Source organism: Microcebus murinus, chromosome 20 (genome assembly GCF_040939455.1).
Source record: "Microcebus murinus isolate Inina chromosome 20, M.murinus_Inina_mat1.0, whole genome shotgun sequence".
NCBI classification, from domain to species: Eukaryota; Metazoa; Chordata; class Mammalia; order Primates; family Cheirogaleidae; genus Microcebus; species Microcebus murinus.
The window spans coordinates 10558411-10577092 of record NC_134123.1 but is presented as its reverse complement, the minus strand read 5'-3'; the positions used below and the strand labels follow the sequence as shown (position 1 = coordinate 10577092).

General features: G+C 38.3%; 1 protein-coding gene across 1 annotated transcript; it reads left to right on the top strand.

Moving 5' to 3' along the window:
* The first annotated feature begins 169 nt into the window (after positions 1 to 169).
* NUDT21 (nudix hydrolase 21) lies at positions 170 to 18515 on the top strand. The gene is made up of 7 exons (XM_012755915.2): positions 170 to 446; positions 3805 to 4005; positions 4859 to 4922; positions 9925 to 10014; positions 14447 to 14522; positions 15730 to 15844; positions 18180 to 18515. The coding sequence occupies exons 1-7, from the start codon at positions 331 to 333 to the stop codon at positions 18199 to 18201; spliced, it is 684 nt and encodes a 227-aa protein (XP_012611369.1). The 5' UTR covers positions 170 to 330; the 3' UTR covers positions 18202 to 18515.
* Positions 18516 to 18682: the final 167 nt, after the last annotated feature.

Below are 18682 nucleotides of genomic sequence, written 5' to 3'. Positions count from 1 at the left end.
TTTCGCATGTGCCCCAGTGCTACCCAATGGGAAGTACCAAAGTAAGAGGAGGCGGAACCTGTGCCTCGCTTACCAATGGAAGCTTCAGATATTGCAGCCATCTCACCGGCGATTGGCCCAATGGCCCTCGGTCTGCCAGGCCACCGCCTCTCTACTTCCTGCCGCCAGAAGCGTCGGATGCACTTCCGGCGTGCGTTCGCCTCCTCTTGCGCTCTCCTGTTAATGGCGGGCGGCGGCTGCTGAGCGGTTTGTAGATAACCGCTGCCCGCACCGGGAAGGTCTGCCCTGCCTCCCACTTTCTGTTCGCCGCCAGTGCCGGAGCTCGCCAGCATGTCTGTGGTACCGCCCAATCGCTCGCAGACCGGGTGGCCCCGGGGAGTCAATCAGTTTGGCAACAAGTACATCCAGCAGACCAAGCCCCTCACCCTGGAGCGCACCATCAACCTGTAAGTGCGGCCCGGCCTTCGCGCGCGTCCTTCACCAGCATACCTCTCCTCACGAGCGCTCCTAAAGACTCTTAGTTTTTCCGGTGGCTCTACGCCTTCCTCACCAGCCCCGCTCTGGTTGCGGATGCGCGCCTTCCTTGCTCCCACAGGCTCTTTTCCCGTCCTCCAGCCCCAAGGGATTAGAATCTTTTTTGACGGTGTTAGATTCCTTTTCTGAAGAGAGGACTTGTGCCCATTCCCCTGTATTCAGTCATTGTGGGTAAAACTGAAGTTTGCTTTGAACTCGATGCTTTCCCCCACCTCTGCGGAGGTAACCAACTTAAAAATGTGGTTTTTATCCTTCTAGTCCGATGCGCTTTCACATCACATACGTGGTATGCTTTGTGTGTTTTCATTTGATGTGAATGTTATAACGCAGTGTCATTTTTGCAGTTTTTACTTTAACAGCTTTCGAGATCTATCTATAATGCCTAGGTCTAGTTTTAACCTTTTAAGTGCTATATAGTATTTCATTTTATGAATACATCACGTTTTATTCATCTGCTCAGGGCTATCTCTCCTACCCTATGCATTCACCTGTCTTCTCTGCAGCAGTGACGGTATTCCAGGTACCCAGTAGGCCCCAGCTTGGGAGTTTGGATGCTGTTATGGTTGGGCTTTCAGACTGAGGGAACCAGAATGTTGACCCAGAGAACCCATTGTGGACTGTTTTATTTTTCGACACCTCTCTGTTTAAGCACTTACAGCCATTGTATTTCAAGGATGTGCTCAAAAATAATATTGATGTAGCAGATAATTGGCATTTGGGGTGTGTCTTGCTCAATAAATTGTCAATATGCTTTTTTTTTTTATCGTTTCTGAGAGTATGATTTTGAGACAGCGTAGTGCTCACCCTGATGAACGAAAGTGGCCAGTTGATGCCCATCAGTGTTAACAGAGTGCAAAGGTTTGCTTTTTTTTTTTTTTTTTTTTTTTTGAGACAGAGTCTCGCTTTGTTGTCCAGGCTAGAGTGAGTGCCGTGGCGTCAGCCTAGCTCACAGCAACCTCAAACTCCTGGGCTCCAGTGATCCTTCTGCCTCAGCCTCCCGAGTAGCTGGGACTACAGGCATGTGCCACCATGCCCGGCTAATTTTTCATATATATATCAGTTGGCCAATTAATTTCTTTCTATTTATAGTAGAGACGGGGTCTCGCTCTTGCTCAGGCTGGTTTTGAACTCCTGACCTTGAGCAATCCGCCCGCCTCGGCCTCCCAAGAGCTAGGATTACAGGCGTGAGCCACAGCGCCCGGCCCAAAGGTTTGCTTTTATTGGTGTTTGGATATGATACTTTAGGTGTTTCTCTGTTTTACATTCAAATAAATGAACTTTTTCTTCCTCAAAACCAAAAGTGATTTGAAATTGAAAAGATGTGTATTATCACTGTTGTTTTGTTTTGCAAAATAGGTGCTGGCTTGGAAATTTAGATAATAAAATGTTGGGTTTATAAAATATGGAATTAGTTAACAATTGTGTTGTTTATAAATTAATCCCTGTAGCTACGGTATTACATTAACGTAGTTGCATTTTAATTTCATACCACTTTTAAAAAAAATCTTCATTAGATTCCCATCAAATGGAAAAGGCAAATATTTTCCTTTTAAAAAGTGAATGCACAGCTTCTGGATTACTTTCTGTGGTAATCAAAACTAACACCCACAGTTACTTCTTGTTTTGCCTTGATTACTTGATTAATTTGCATAGCCATTATGTAGAATTAACTTGGTGAAATAGTTATGCTTTCAGCAAAATGCTTTAATATTTGCTGTATTAAAGTGATGTTTGATTTACAGTACATTTTCTAGTCTATATAAATACAGTATTTAGAAATAATCATTGTATTGTGAACTTCAGTTATTAAATTGAAAACAAATCTCTTTCCCGATATATTTTCTTTTAGGAAATATTGCATGAACACCTACTTTCTACCAGGCACTGTGCATAATACTAGGTATACGGTGGTGAGGACATAAGATGTAGACCCTGCCTTATGAAGCTCACAGCATAAGAATAATATATAGATCTGGGCTGCTACTCTGATTTCACAGCTTAAAATTCTGACATTTTGTCTTGATACCTCCTTACTGATATTAGAGCTAGCTCTTGCAGTAGAAATGTATAACGGCTATCATTAATTCTTTCTAACTCAGGTTGTCAGAACTAAATGTTAATATATGTAATAAAAAATTGCCAGGCATATAGTGTTGTGTGACATAACTGCTGCTGCTCACATGATGGTATTAGGTATAGCATCGGGTCTATTGGGGAAGTTCTTTATAATCTTTAAAGCATCCTGGATGGAAATGGTATGTTATAGTTATTTTAGAGCTGCTTCATTTAGGTCTAGAATTTGGCTTCTAGAATTTAAAGTTTTGGCAGTCTTTATATTTATTCTCTTTTCAAGAATAGCTGTGAGTGGGTAAGATACGTAGTGGTTGACTGTTAATCAGGAGCTTTAGAATAGATACCTTGCGAATAGGCAAGTGTGGCCAAAGCGTTTAATCAAAGGCTTCTTAATGTAAGATTTATAATTAAGGTGTTACAAAATATAAATATGGAATTTTTAACGATCTTTAAAGAAATATTTGATTTTTACTGGGCAAGATGAAAACTGTCTTCAACAGTATGAGCTATATTTTGAATTTTATAAAGGAAAAGAGGATGTTCCGATTAGCTATGGAGGGTAGAAGATGTGAATGAGAAGGGAAGATAAGGATACTGAATACAATTAATGCTGAAGGCCAAAAAGGCATCTTAGGTTTAGAAGGGGAGAAAATGTATAAAATTTGATCTGAAAAGGAAAGAGTTGTGGTGCCAGAAAAATCTTGGGATAATTGACTAGGAACAGTAGAAAATAACTGGAGGAATGTTGATGGAAAGTAGTGGCTTAGTTTATAGAAAAAAAGATTAGCCATTAGTACCCATAATCAGTAAAATTTCTGATCAGATTGGTAGTCAAAGGAACCCAAGGGGACATTAGCCAGGTTGGTAATGTTGGAATAGCAGCCATGATCTAAAACCAGAGGGTTACTGATATCCAGATAACCACTTCTCTAAGAGTTTAAGGGCCTTAATGATAGTGTTATCTACACTTGAAAGTTATTGTGTAGTAGCAGCTTGATCTGATGGAAAGTCTGGTTTTAAGAGTCCAGAGAATAGGACTCTAATCTCTGCTGTTTCATTAGTTATGTAACTTTGTATAGATCTGTGTCTCTGAGCACAGAATATGTACTTATTTATTTTTTTAACCACAGTTTCTTTACTGTCGTGGTAAATTATGGTCTTCAGTTCTCATGTTAGATGTTTGCCTTTGGATCACAGGTACCCTCTTACCAATTATACTTTTGGTACAAAAGAGCCACTCTATGAGAAGGACAGCTCTGTTGCAGCCAGATTTCAGCGCATGAGGGAGGAATTTGATAAAATTGGAATGAGGAGGACTGTAGAAGGGGTTCTGATTGTACATGAGCACCGGCTACCCCATGTGCTACTGCTACAGCTGGGAACAACTTTCTTCAAATTGTAAGTGTTATAAATTAACAGCAAGACAACTTTTAATAGGTTTGCTGTTTATGCAGCTTTGGAATATAAGTTTAGCTCTTGGCTATTTATTTCAACAAACACTGCTGTTAATGGAGTCTTTAGAAAAAAATAATGAGTAATTTTTCTCCATTGCAGTCCTCATATATTTTCCTAACTCGTAATCTGCATATTTCTGTATTTTGATGTTAATGATTGAGCCCATGGAATAGATTAGTCCAGGATCAATGTCTAGATGTCATTTTAGCATTACTAAGAACAATTGATATTTCTTTCTTAGGATGAATAGTATTTCCTGTTCTTAAAGTCTTAAAGTCTTAAAGTCTTAAAATGACTTATGTTTTTATAGATAAGTTTAGTTTTATCATTTAAGCTCATCTCTCAATAAACATTTGGTCCATAAATGTTTGACCAGATTGTACCACAAAGAAAGGTCTCAAATACTTAGATTGAAATTCTTGAAAAATGTCTCATTCTTCAGGCCTAAAGAATGTGGTCTGTTGCTCTGTGGGCATTTCTAGACTCCATTATCACCAGATAGCTTTCAGAGAGGAGATTGGGGTGGACTGGTGGCTAGCAATTATATTTATGCTATGTTATATATTTTGTTTGTTTAATACTACGGTTTGTATAATGTTAGTCTGGGAAATTGACACTGTGAATTCACCTTTCTAGAATTTTCTTCCCCCTCCTTTTGACATCTGTTTTGATTGCCTCATTATATGACACCAAAGTATGTTAATTAGTTATTTAATAGAAATAACAATTATTGTGTTCTTCCTATTATCCTCAAATTGTATTAAGTTGAAAGCTGAAATTCTTAACCTTTGTACAGACCTGGTGGTGAACTTAACCCAGGAGAAGATGAAGTTGAAGGACTAAAACGCTTAATGACAGAGGTATTTTTCTGTTTAACAACTTTGACAGTTTTATTGCCCATCTGAATACCATCAACGTAATAGATTATTAGGCTTTTTATGTCTTGTAAAAAGGATGAGTTTATTTTTGAATATTTAGTTTTCAGTAGATACAACTGTAGCCCCAGGATGTTAGTACAATGTTTATTTTTTGCAAGTTAAACTTAGTTTATCTTAACATTTTTTAAATTGAAATGTGTTACAGTGGTAGATAAAAACTATTGAGTACTTTCTGTGTTAGATAGACACTATTCTAAGTGCTTTATATGCAGTTACTTTTTAAAAAGCACAACAGCTGTAGGAAGTAGACATTATTATTAAGTTTAAATAACTTGTTATATGTGTGTTGTGGAGCTGGAGATTTGAATGCAGGTAGTTGTGTTCTAGAATGGGCCTCTATAGAATTTTAATGAGAAAAAAATTCCTGTTATATGCTTATTTTCATTTTTGTAAGTATCTTTGAGACTTTGCCCAGATTGTGCTACTTTTTTTTTTTTTTTTTTTTTTTTTTGAGACAGAGTCTCACTTTGTTGCCCAGGCTAGAGTGAGTGCCGTGGCGTCAGCCTGGCTCACAGCAACCTCAATCTCCGGGGCTCAGCGATCCTACTGTCTCAGCCTCCCGAGTAGCTGGGACTACAGGCATGCACCACCATGCCTGGCTAATTTTTTGTATATATATTTTTAGTTGGTCAATTAATTTATTTCTATTTTTGGTAGAGACAGGGTCTCGCTCAGGCTGGTTTTGAACTCCTGACCTTGAGCAATCCGCCCGCCTTGGCCTCCCAAAGTGCTAGGATTACAGGCGTGAGCCACCACGCCCGGCTACTTTTTAAAAATCATTCTGACATTTGTCTCTGAAGATTTAGGGCCAAATGCATAGATACTAGAAGCTTTTTAGATCACAAATTGTTTTCATTATTAGTTTTCTTTTTTAACATGCAGTCTACCCTCCTTAATTATAAAACTAAAACATGCTCTGCAAAAACATTGGCAAAAACAGAAGAGCAGAGGAGAAACAAAACTAAAATTACCTGTAATTCTATCACTGTGGACCTATTGGTTTCTCTGTGAGGTATTTTTAAAAAATGCATTGTAACTCCTTAAGTTTACATGTGGTAGATCGAACCTGCTTGCTTATCTTCACTCTTCTTCAAACCCCCACCAAAAAGGCAGTAAAGGGATATCTTTAAAAAGATACAAATTCAGTAAGATTGAGGGAGTTCAAAATGAGACGGTAGCAAGAAAAAAAAATTTGGAAGCTGAAAAGCAGATGGGAAAATTATAACCAACTTAGCATAAACCTTAGCACATCAGGAAAGCAGTCCAGAATCTAGCACTGTAGAATACCAGACAGGCTGAGGAATTGGAGGTGCTAGATACCTATGAAAGTGGGGACATGCATGGGCTGAAAACTGTACTGGTTCAAAGTCTATATAGGACGTATTTATACAGGTTGAGTATTCTTTATCCAAAATGCTTGGGACCAGAGGGATTTGGATTTTGGATTTTTATGGATTTTGGAATATTTGCATTATACTTACTGGTTGAGCGTCCCAAAACCAAAATTCCAAATGCTCCAATGAGCATTTCCTTTGAGCATCATGCATGTCAGTGCTTAAGAAGTTTCAGATTTTGGATGCTCAACCTGTGTACCTAGATTGTCTTCCCCACTCTAGTTAGGAGTGGCTGGTGATTCTCTGTAGCAATTGAATCAGAAAACAGAGACTGGCTGGTGATGATTCTCTGTAGCGATTGAATCAGAAAACACCTAGTAGTGAAAAAGTTAGGGGGGGAGAATAAGTGAAAATTTCTATCGTGAATAGTAAGACTCCTGGACTTTTTTTTTTTTTTAAAGAGATAGGATCTCACTCTGTTGCCCAGGCTGGAATGCAGTGGTGTGATCATAGCTTATTGCAGCCTGGAACGCTTGGACTCAAGTGATCCTCCCACCTCAGCCTGGGACTACAGGCACATACCATCATGCTCTATTTTTTTTTTATTTATTTTTTTTAAAGAGAAGGAGTCTTGCTGTGTTGTCCAGGCTAGTCTTGTACTCCTAGGCTCAAACAATCCTCTTGCCTCAGCCTCCCAAAATGCTGGGATTATAGGTGTGAGCCACCATGCCTGGCTGAGACTCCTGAACTTCTACTAGGCTAACAGAATGTTAACAATTAGGCTTACACACCCAAGGCAGAGGGTTGGAGGTTTTGTTTCTGGAGAAACTGACCAGTCCAAGAGAAACTCCGGATGGTGCTATTTGGAAATTGTCTTAATCCATTTAATGTTGCTATAACAGAATACCCAAGGCTGGGTAATCTATAAAGAAAAGAGGTTTATTTGGCTCATGATTCTGGTGGCTGGAAAATTCAAGATTGGGCAGCTGCATCTGGTCTCATCCTTCTTCCATTTGTGACGGTAGAATGAGAGTTGGCTTATGTAAAGAGATCATGTGGCTGGAGAGGAAGCAAGAGAGAGAATCTGAGGAAGCCACACTCTTTAACAACTGTGCTCTCCAGGGAAGGTATTCATTGATTCCTTAGAGATCTGCTCCCATGACCCACACACCTCCCACTAAGTCCCACCTCCCATCACTGCCACATTGGGATCAAATTTCAGTGTGAGTTTTGGTGGGGACAAACCACATTCGACCATAGCAGGAGTCTTCCTAAAGAAATAGCATAGCCCTATAGCTCATGACACACAGGTGACAATTAAGCATCTTACTGTTTTACCCTTGTGATCAGATAACCAAATATCACCAGGCTTTTAGGGAAAGCTTCTTAACAAGAAAGAAATTAAAAAAAAGCAAAAGGAGCTCAATAGAAACAGAAATTCAACTATTGACAAACTATGATTAATATGTTTAATATTCTTGGTGTAATAAGGGGAAATTTTGCACCTAAGAAACAAGTTGCCATTAAAAAAAACTTTTTAGTCAACAGAAGCCTCATGAGTAATAAAAAGAGTTGGCAGAAATGAAAAATTCAGTAGAGGACTGAAAGGTAGCTTTTCATTCTACTTTCTGTTGAAATAAAAGTAAGAATGTTGGTGAGAAGAGATAAAATTAGTGGATAAGTCTAGAAAGACCAATATAAACTATAGATAAATAGAGAAAAAAGAGGAATTAGCAAACCATAATTACAGAAAATTTCCCAAACCTAAAGGGCAAGTTTTGAAATTGAAAAGACCTACTGGCCTGTTCTCCATAATGAATGTTTAAGGATCTATGCAAAGTCATTATCATTGTGAAATTTTAGGTCAGTAAGGATAAAAAGAAAATACAAAGGAGATGGGGCAGTAAGCAGGTTAAATACAAAGCATCAGAATCAAAAATGGCTACCCAGAAATAATACTGGAAGCTAAATAATCGTAGAGCACGTCTTAATAATTCTGGGAGAATATGATTTCCATCCTAGAATTTTCTGTCTAACCAGACTATGTATCAGCTGTGTGGGTAAAATAAAGTTATTTCCAGACATGCAGAGTTTCCAAAAATGGTATCGTTTGTACCTTTTTCTCAGAAAACTACTAGTGGGTGTTAACCACCAAAATGAAGGAGTAAAGGAAGAAAGAAGATACAGAATTCAGAATATTAGGCTCTAACAACATAGAAGAGAGGTCAAGGGAAACCCTAGGACTCCAGCTGTGAAGCAGTGCTGAGAGCATCTAGTACAGATTGCGGCATGATGGTAGCTGAATGTGTCCTAGAGAAAAATGAGATTGATAGAATAATTGATGTTTGAATTGAGAAGAAATTTAAGTTCTCTTGGAGACTGTGGGAATGAATTTAGTGATAGCAAAGGAAAAGAAACAGTTATCAACTCTAAAGAAAAGAATAGTTGACAAGTTAGGAAATGTAATTAGAGTTTACTGATTGCTCTGTTGTGACTGATTTATCTACTCATGTTAACTTTAGTACTGAATATTGACTTAAATATTGATGATGGGAGGATAGTAGAAGAAAAAGTACGAATGGGGGTTGTGGTTTTAATATCTAAATCTCAACCACAGTAGAGGGTGATAATAGTTTTTTTAAGGATTTTAAAAATGAAAAGTAATCAAGAAATGATCATAAAAGAATCTTTTTAAAAATATAACTTTATAGGTCAGGCGTGGTGGCTCATGCCTGTAATTCTAGCACTCTGGAAGGCTGAGGCGGGAGGATCACTTAAGGTCAGGAGTTCAAGGCCAGCCTGAGCAAAAGCGAGACCCTGTCTCTCCTAAAAATAGAAATTAATTGGCCAACTAAAAATATATAGAAGAAATTAGCTGGGCATGGTGGCGCATGCCTGTGTAGTCCCAGCTACTCGGGAGGCTAAGGCAGGAGGATTGCTGGAGCCCAGAAGTTTGAGGTTGCTGTGAGGTAGGCTGATGCCACAGCACTCTAGCCTGGGTAACAGAGTGAGACTCTGTCTCAAAAAAAAAAAGGATGCTTTTAAAAATAAAGGTAAGTATTGGGGAAAAAACAACTAAGAGTTGGAAGTTATAGCCAGTGGGAATGGGTGATGTAGGACAAAGAACTGCTCCTTCTCACCTTATAGAACTATTTAAGTTTAATGTTATGCTATACAGATTAATAAAAATGAAAATTGTGAATTTTTAACACATATCTTTAACTTGGTTAGGTAGGTGATTTACCAAAGGTATAGTTAATTCTAGGAAAATACCATATGCCATAGGCTGATGTATGTAACTAGATCACCTTTGGTTTTCCATGTGTAGCCAGGGCATACCATCGGATTTGTTGGTCCTATATAATTATGTTGATACTAGAGTGCCTGCTTTGAAGGAATACTGTATATCTTGGGCAGGGTAACATACATAATAATAAACAAGAACTCACAGAGAGGACATCTGTATGGAAGGCACATTAGCCATATGTCTCTGTTAGGAATGCTGCCAAGAATATTCTCTTCACTGAAGAAGGGTATTCATGAGTATGTATATTTAGTTGTTTATTGGCTATGTTATTTCTTTTTGACAGATACTGGGTCGTCAAGATGGAGTTCTGCAAGACTGGGTCATTGATGACTGCATTGGTAACTGGTGGAGACCAAATTTTGAACCTCCTCAGGTCAGTATTCAGTTATCTTTTTGGGCATTTGGGAAACAGAAAGCTGATTTAATTTCAGCCACTTTTGAAAAATCAAAATAGAATTTGATTTGAAATTTCCTTCCCTCGTTAATTTAGATTATAAAATTAAAAAGCCAAGCACTTTCTATTTTAAAGCAAAATTTCAAACACATACAGAAGTAGAGAGAATAGTAAAAGTAAATGAATCCCACCAGCTGTCATCCACCTTTAATAATTAGCAACTCATGGTCAAACTTGTTTCATCAACCCTCTCCTTCCACTGCCCCGTTCCCTTGCCCTCACAATGAATTATTTTGAAGGAAATCCTAGATATCATTTTAAGTATAATTTGTTTGAATTAGGGTAGTCTCCTAAGTCTCTTTTACATCTACAGGTTGGTCACCTGTCTTTTTTCCCTTGTAATTTATTTGTTAATGAAAACAAGCTAAAGTTTTCAGTATTTCCATTGTTGATTACGTCCCCCAGTTGTCATTGAACATATAGCTCTTTCTCCTTTGTGTCTTGGAAGTTGATAGATCTAGAGAGTGAATTCCATCTCAGTTAATTTGGGGGTGAGGGACAGGTAATAAGGCTTGTCATAGGTGGTATATTACTTATCTGTTGCTTCATAACAAATTACCTCAAAATCTAGCTGCCTAAAACAACAGACATTTATTACCTCAGTTTCTCGGATCAGGCATCTGGGAGCTTCTCAGCTAGATGATTCTGACTCAAGGTCTCTCATGAAGTTATAATCAAGTTGTCAGCTGGGACTACATCATAAGGCTGAACTGGGGCTGAAGGGTCTGATCCCAAGGTCACACAGGTGTGACTTTTCAATTCGTCCTGGGCTCTTGGACCGAAGGCTTCAGCTTTTGCTGACTGTTGACCCAAGGGGTGGGGAACCTGCCGCCTTGGGGCCACATGTTGCCTTCTGGGTCCTTGAGTGTGGCCTTTTGACTGAATTGGAATTTTACAGAACAAACCCTTGCAATAATTGTTCTGTAAAATTTGGATTTGGTTGAGGGGCTGCACTTGGGGATCTGGAGGGCCACATGTGGCCTTGAGGCTGCAGGTTCTGGCAGACAGCCAGTTATAACCTAATCTTGGCATTGGTATACCATCACTTCTGCTATATGCTGTTGGACAAGCAAGCCCACCCTAGTATATTGTGGGAAGGGACTGTACAAAGATGTGACCATCAGGAGACATCAGGATCATTGGGGTCATTGTGGAGGCAGTCTACTGTTTGTGGTTCTATAAGGAATTTGATGGTATTTGGTTGTTTCTTTGTAATGTTAGCTCATTGGTAACAATTTCCTGGATCTATGAATTCATTAGGGTTATGATCCTTACATAAAGAGAGATTTCTGTTGTCAACTACTTGGTTACCCTGAAGTATATATTTTGTAAAAGAATAGTTGCTGCTTTTCCTTTACTTAGCAGTTTTCAGAAAAATGAGTTAATTCCTTAGTATCTGCCAAAGACTTGACTTTATTCAAAAGAGAGAATAAGACAGACTTGGGTGCAGATAATTTGTTTGGGAAGTGATCCCAGGAAGCAGCAGAGTGAAGGGAGAGAAAGACTACCTGTGGGCCACTGGATTAATGCTGCTAAGGACTGTCAGGAACCATGTGGAATGCACCTCAGAACTGTCCAGAAAATCAGAAGGCCAGGGGCTCCTATCCTCCCCTTGGGTGAGGGTTGCTTTAACTCCCTTGCACTTGCATGTTGATTCTGAGCCCTTGTTGAGAGACTTTCCAGGCTTTGGAAAAACTTGGAGGCTGAAAAGCAGAGTGGAACAGTGGCAGCAAACAGGGAACTTTTTGACGCTTTTCAAATACAGCTGCCCTGAAATCTGAGGTGGGATGAGGTGCTGTGGTGTGGGCCACATGCAAAAAACAGCTGTTTCAGTGACCTTCAAGGTGTCAGTATGACCTTGTGGATTTAAATATATACGATATCTTTTAACTCATTGTGATAATTGATAATGTTACTGGTGTTCAAATTTTCCTATTTTGGCTAATGGGAGAACTTCTTAAAGTTGGATCCTGAATTCTTTTGACAAATCAAAAGCCATAGCTTCTTTGCATAATAAGATGTTCCAGGTCAGTTGTTGCCAAGCAGAATATCATTCTGTCCTCTTCTGATTCTCTCATATAGCAGAGGGATAGAAAGATGAGGGGCTGTGGAAGCTGGCGCTAGTGTTCACTACCAGAGAATTTCCTTGAAAACGTCTGGGTTTTGGCTTTAAGAAAGTACAGTTTCATATAGAAATAGTGAAGTTCTTGGTTCAAAGATACATAGAGCAATTATTCTAAACTTTTTCTGGTGTCTTAAACATTCCTTGATCTAATTGGAAAATGCTCAGTAATAACCCAAAAGTTTTCCAGACTACTTTTCTGAATACCTTCATTCATCTTCCCGACCACAGTCCTAGGACAATTCCCTTAGTTCACTGAAACTAGGGTTGACTTGGTAGTATCAAGTATAATATAAGGATTGTGTGTTTATTAGTAAACCCGTTCTAGAGTATTGGTTGGGTGTCAATGGGGAAAGAACTCAACAGCATTTCTGTATCTCACCCTTTTTGTATAAAGTGCAGTTGGTTTAAACATTAAGACCAGGACTGAAGAATAAGGCTTAACCACTTCGGTACCAGCGTGGACTGTAGCCACAGATGAACGCGCACAGCCCAGCGTCGACCTTAGCCGACAGCCGTGATAAGAGGGCACACAGCCGAGCATCGACTTTAGCTGACAGCCATGATATAACTTTCCTAATTTTTCATTTATCAAAATAATATTGTGAACATTTAAAAATAATGTAATGAAAACATGTATGTATATGTTACCTATTCTGATTTATATTACAAGTAAAGCTGCCTGTAAAGTAAAACAAGCTTTCAGTGCTTGAAAGCTTTCCTCATCACACAAGAGCAAAACGGATTCGTCGTCAATGTACAGCACAAGCTATCGTGTGGACTATGAGTGCTGGCTGTGGGCAAGGTTTCGAGGCTGATGAGCGCGGTACCGAAGTGGTTAAAAACAGGAACATGTAGCCTTGCATGGAAGAAAATTGGGGTAATGTCATTTACTTTGGTAATGGTTTGAGAACTTTTGTTGAATATGAACTGCAGGTCTCTCAGCCTGTGCTATTCAAGCCACTTCTCACTTTTGTCTCTGATGCTGGTAATATGTCTGATTTTCATGATAGTGTAGGGGACCTCCATGCCTGGGACGATTGCCTCAATTCATTGTACTCTAGGGATGGTTCTGGTATATAATTATTCTAACTTGAATACTGGTTAGGTGCCAATGAGTAACATAGTGGGAAATAACATAGGCTTTTATAATTAGATAAGAGTTGAAAAGATACAGTTGAATCTTGGCTTCACTCCTTAGCTGAGTAATCTTGGGAGAGATACTTAGCCTCTCTTAGCATAAGTTCCTATGTAAATTGGGGATGGTGATAATACCTCCTTTTGGCAGCCTCTACTTTTATCCCACTTTCCCCTTATATCTGTTTTCAGCAATTTTTAATTCCCTGGCCCTCAAATACAACTCCAAAAGCAAAAGTAGATTTCTGAATGTATTGTGGAGAGAAGCAAGAGAGGGCTTTGTAACATACAATTGAATTTAAAAAATTCCTATCTTAGATTTATTTTGTTCTTTGTCAAAATTTTTTATTCTATAGTAGTAACTCTCCTCTCTAATATTCTTCATCCTTTTAAATTCTCTAATTTATTTTCTTAGTTTTTTTCAAGCAATTCAGCTTTGCCCAGCTGGCAAAACGCCACTTAGCCTGCTCATGTGGTCTTCCTGAAGCATGCACCATGGGGATGGGGGTTGGGGTGGGGGATGTTGTAGGTAAGAGGGGGAAGGAACAAGAAGTAACTTTTCAAATACCTCATAAGCCCTATTTAAAGTTTAAATGTAGTAAACATGCCCACATCTCAATTCTAGAGTGTTAACTTAGTGATTATATTTTTTTTAAAAAAACCAACTTTTATTGAAAACACTAATTAAAATTAGACTTCATTGGTTGTAAGTTTCTCAAGCTATAAATCCTGTGACTACATATTTAATTATCTTGAGTGGTTAAGTAGTTTACTACTTACTATTTTATATGTATTGAAACATTTATTTACTATTGCATCTGTTAGATACTAAGTCCTAGTAAAGGGAAGACTATAAAGTAGTATACTTCACCTAGCAGTTTATACTGTACTGGGGGGTAAATATATAAAGAAATAAATAAAGCCATGGGATACAGGTTAAAATTGTATTCGGGATATAACGAACTTGATCCCAGAAGGGTTGATAGTTGAGCTTAATGTCTGAAATGGGAGAAGTTGATAATTATAAAGACATGACAGTATAAGAGATGGTGGGTCTTGGAAATTACAAATTGTTATCATTTGTTATTTTAGTATCCATATATTCCTGCACATATTACAAAGCCTAAGGAACATAAGAAGTTATTTCTGGTTCAGCTTCAAGAAAAAGGTAAGTTATTTTGCTTTTGAAGGCAATCATCTAAAAACTTCTATAGGCCGGGCACGGTGGCTCATGCCTGTAATCCTAGCACTCTGGGAGGCCGAGGCGGGTGGATCGCTTGAGGTCAGGAGTTCAAAACCAGTCTGAGCCAGAGCGAGACCCTGTCTCTACTAAAAACAGAAAGAAATTAATTGACCAACTAAAATATATTTACACAAAACATTAGCCGGGCATGGTGGCGCATGCCTGTAGGCCCAAGCTACTCGGGAGGCTGAGGCAGGAGGATTGCTTAAGCCCAGGAGTTTCAGGTTGCTGTGAGCTAGGTTGATGCCATGGCACTCTTGCCTGGGCAACAGAGTGAGAGTCTGACTCAAAATAAATAAATAAACAAACAAACAAACAAATAAATAATAAATAAAACTTCTGTAGAATAATTTCAAGGATATCTCTTTGTGTTTTCTCCAAGTTACTTGGATTTTGGGATTTATTGTAACTAAAAATACATACCATGTTTATACAGAGCAACCTAGTTTCTCTTAGATGTGCCTGCCATGCTATGAGTAGAAAAGAAAATTTAGAGCTTAAAATATAATATTATGGTATTTGTAATAATTGTTCAGTTACTGATACTTTTTTCCCCATTTTTTTTTATTACAGCATATTATAAGGGTACAAATGTTAAGGTTACGTATATTGCCCTTCCCTTCTCCCCCCTCGAGTCAGAGCTTCAAGTGTGACCATCCCCCAAACGTTGCACATTCACTCATTATGTTTGTATGCATCATGATAAGCTGCCGAAAACTTTGAGACAGATTTGATTTAAAAAAAAAAAACAAGTAAAAAAGAAACAACCATTTTTAGGCCTGTAATGCTATTATGCTTTAACAAGTAATTATTCCATTTCTTATAATAGTTTTATAATGGAATCCAAAATGAATTATAAACCCAAGGCTATTCTCTTTTCCCCTTTCTCCCATGGCCAGCAGTTATAAGGTTGGTTGTTAATAAGTATTGATTTCTTTAGAGAATCATTTATTTTAAAATGTGTGACTATGAACTATAGCTTAAAAGAGACAACCAAAAAGTATTAATGAGAATTATGCTTTTATTTAAAGGTTTTTCTCAAATGTAAAACTGGTGATTAATTTAAACATGAAACAGAAGCAAAGGTTATATAAGAGATTATAGAAAATGAATACTGTTTTATTTATTTTAGCCTTATTTGCAGTTCCTAAAAATTACAAGTTGGTAGCCGCACCATTGTTTGAATTGTATGACAATGCACCAGGATATGGACCCATCATTTCTAGTCTCCCTCAGCTGTTGAGCAGGTATGGAAAGTTTAAACAATTTGTGGTTCATTCATTTAAATTGTCAGTTTTGGAATATTCTGAGCTACTTGAAAAGGTATAGTTCATGCATTTTGGTCTTTAAGGAAGCTAAGACTGTATAGACTTTTGTGTGTAAGCCATATATCAAATATGACTGACTAAAAGTGTCTCCAGACTCTAAGTTGGGGCATGATGTTCTGGTATTTGTGTGAGTGCTTTTTCCCAAATCTGATATTCTCTACAGTTAAGGTTGTAGTCTTTATTCAAAGAAGAGACAATAAAATAATAGTCAATAATGTGTAAATATGAGGGGAGTTGTCTATATAAAAATGTAGAGAACTGAATCTCTTTGGTGTAATTTATTCTCTTTCCATTTTGAAATTTACAGTATTTAGGCCCAAATTGGGGCATATGGGATTAGGTCCCCAGTTTTACATGGAGTTTGAAATTTTAGGCAGATAGTGATGAAAAATTCATTTTTTAAGAAGTTGAGCCCCTTACAGCCAGCCATAGATAGGAATTGCAGAATAACATGGTGGTTAAGAATGTAGATTCTGTAGTGTTTGGGTTTGAATCCCATCTTCAGTACTTGCTGGCAGAGGGTGACCTTGGACAAACGATATACCTTATTTGCTTGTTTCTTCATTTGTAAATTGGAATAGAAGTCCCTACTTCATAGGATTGTGAGAACCAAGTGAAATAATGCTTATATAATGCTTAGAACAGTGGCAGGCAACTGGTAAATACTTAATAAGTGTTAGCTTAAAAATTCCAGGCCAGGCCCAGTGGCTCACGCCTGTAATCCTGGCACTCTGGGAGGCCGAGGTGGGAGGATCGCTTGAGATCAAGAGTTCAAGACCAGCCTGAGCAAGAGTGAGACCCCATCTCTACTAAAATAGGAAAAAAATTAGCCAGTCAACTAAAAATAGAAACGAAAAATTAGCTAGGCATGGTGGCTCACGCCAATAGTCCCAGCTGCTCAGGAAGCTGAGGCAGGAGGATCACTTGAGCCCAGGAGTTTGAGGTTGCTGTGTGTTAGGCTGATGCCACAGCACTCACTGTAGCCCGAGCAACAAAGTGAGACTCTGTCTCAAAAGAAAAAAAAAAAAAAAAACATTTCCAGGCCAGGTGCAATGGCTCACACCTGTAATCCTAGCACTTTGGAATGCTGAGGAGGTGGATCACTTGAGGCTAGGAGTTTAAGACCAGCTGGGGCAACATAGTGAGACCCTGTCTCTATGGAAAAAAAAAAAAATTACCTCTATGGTTTTCCTCTCGTTCTCGAGTCGGGAAATGGCCGCTGTGTAGTTACAACGGAGATAAGTCCTGGGAATCGTGTTTGGCGTGTCAGGTAGGCCTTACGCCGCGTTCAAAAAAAAAAAAAAAAAAATAAGCCAGATGTAATGGTGTGTGTATGTAGTCCTTACTACTTAGGAGGCTGAGGTGAGAGGATTGCTTAAGCCTAGGAATTCAATGATACAATAAGCTATGATAACGCTGCTGCTTTCCAGCCTGGGTGATAGAGCCTGTCTCTACAAAAAAAGACCCTGTCTCTACAAAAATAAAAACAATTTCAGTAGTGATTTTGTCTTTTTATGAAAGCTTGGTTAAGTATGAAATTGGTCTTGGTACTTTGTCATTAATCAAACTTCATCATTTGCTGCTCTTCTTTGGCCTCCTATAGGTTATAAGTTGAAGTATAGTGTGTGGGAAAAAGCCATATTATTTATTGATTGATTCATTCATAGACAGGGTCTGTCACCCAGGCTGGAGTGCAGTGGTGCCATCAGAGCTCACTGCAACCTCAATCTCTTGGGCTCAAGTGATCCTCCTGTCTCAGCCTCCCAAGTAGCTACAGATGCATGCCACCACGCTGGGCTGTTTTTTCTATTTTTTTATAGAGACTGTTGCTTGGGCTGGTCTTGAGCTCCTGGTCTAAAACAATCCTCCTGCCTCAGCCTCCGAAAGTGATAGAATTTTAGGCATGAGCCACCGTGCCTGGCCAATTTATTTAAATATCTATCTGTTAGGTACAGGAACTGTGCTGGGTAGTCAGAATACAAGGATGTGTAAAAACTTTTCCTACCTTCAAAGAACTTATTAGTAGATAATCAGATTTACACTCTTAATTTTTTAAAAATGATAAATATTCAACAACACTTTTTTGATGCATTAATGGTGTGGCCTGGTAAGAGAAAATTGTGTCTTGGTGTAGAAAATGCCAAACATGTCAAGGGAGGGTAGAAACATCTAGATCAATTTCCTGATTAACTAAAGTGGAAACTATGTAAATAATACTGTTTCTAATAAAGGTATTATTCTTTTTAAAATTCAGGTTCAATTTTATATACAACTGAATTCCTACACAATGGAGAAGTCAAAGAAGCCGTCTCTGTGAGCACAGCTGTACACAGTGTAGAAGAATAAATGTGGTAGAAAAGTCTTTTGATTTTATCTCTTTTCTGATCTCTAAATTGCTGCCTACTTTCTATTGTTTGAATAGTAAAGTTAACATGAACAACTAACTAGATAGTGGTGTAAGCAAATGTGATAATGTTTATTTACTTTTGGTTCAACTCATACTTTTTTGTACAACATTAAAGAAAATGGACTTATTTCGATTTGTATTTTTTTTTTAATTTCTCATTAAACTTCTAAAATTCTTACAGGTGAGGATTGTTTTTTTTTTTATTCCCTTAGGCTGGTGGATGTTAAGACACAATATTCTTTGCAGGTTTAGGTCAGTCAGGTTTATGAGATCCTTGCTCCAATACCATTCTTGGGCATATAGTTGAAGACTGTGTTACCTTTTTGTGGTGAGGATCTTCCATTACTTTT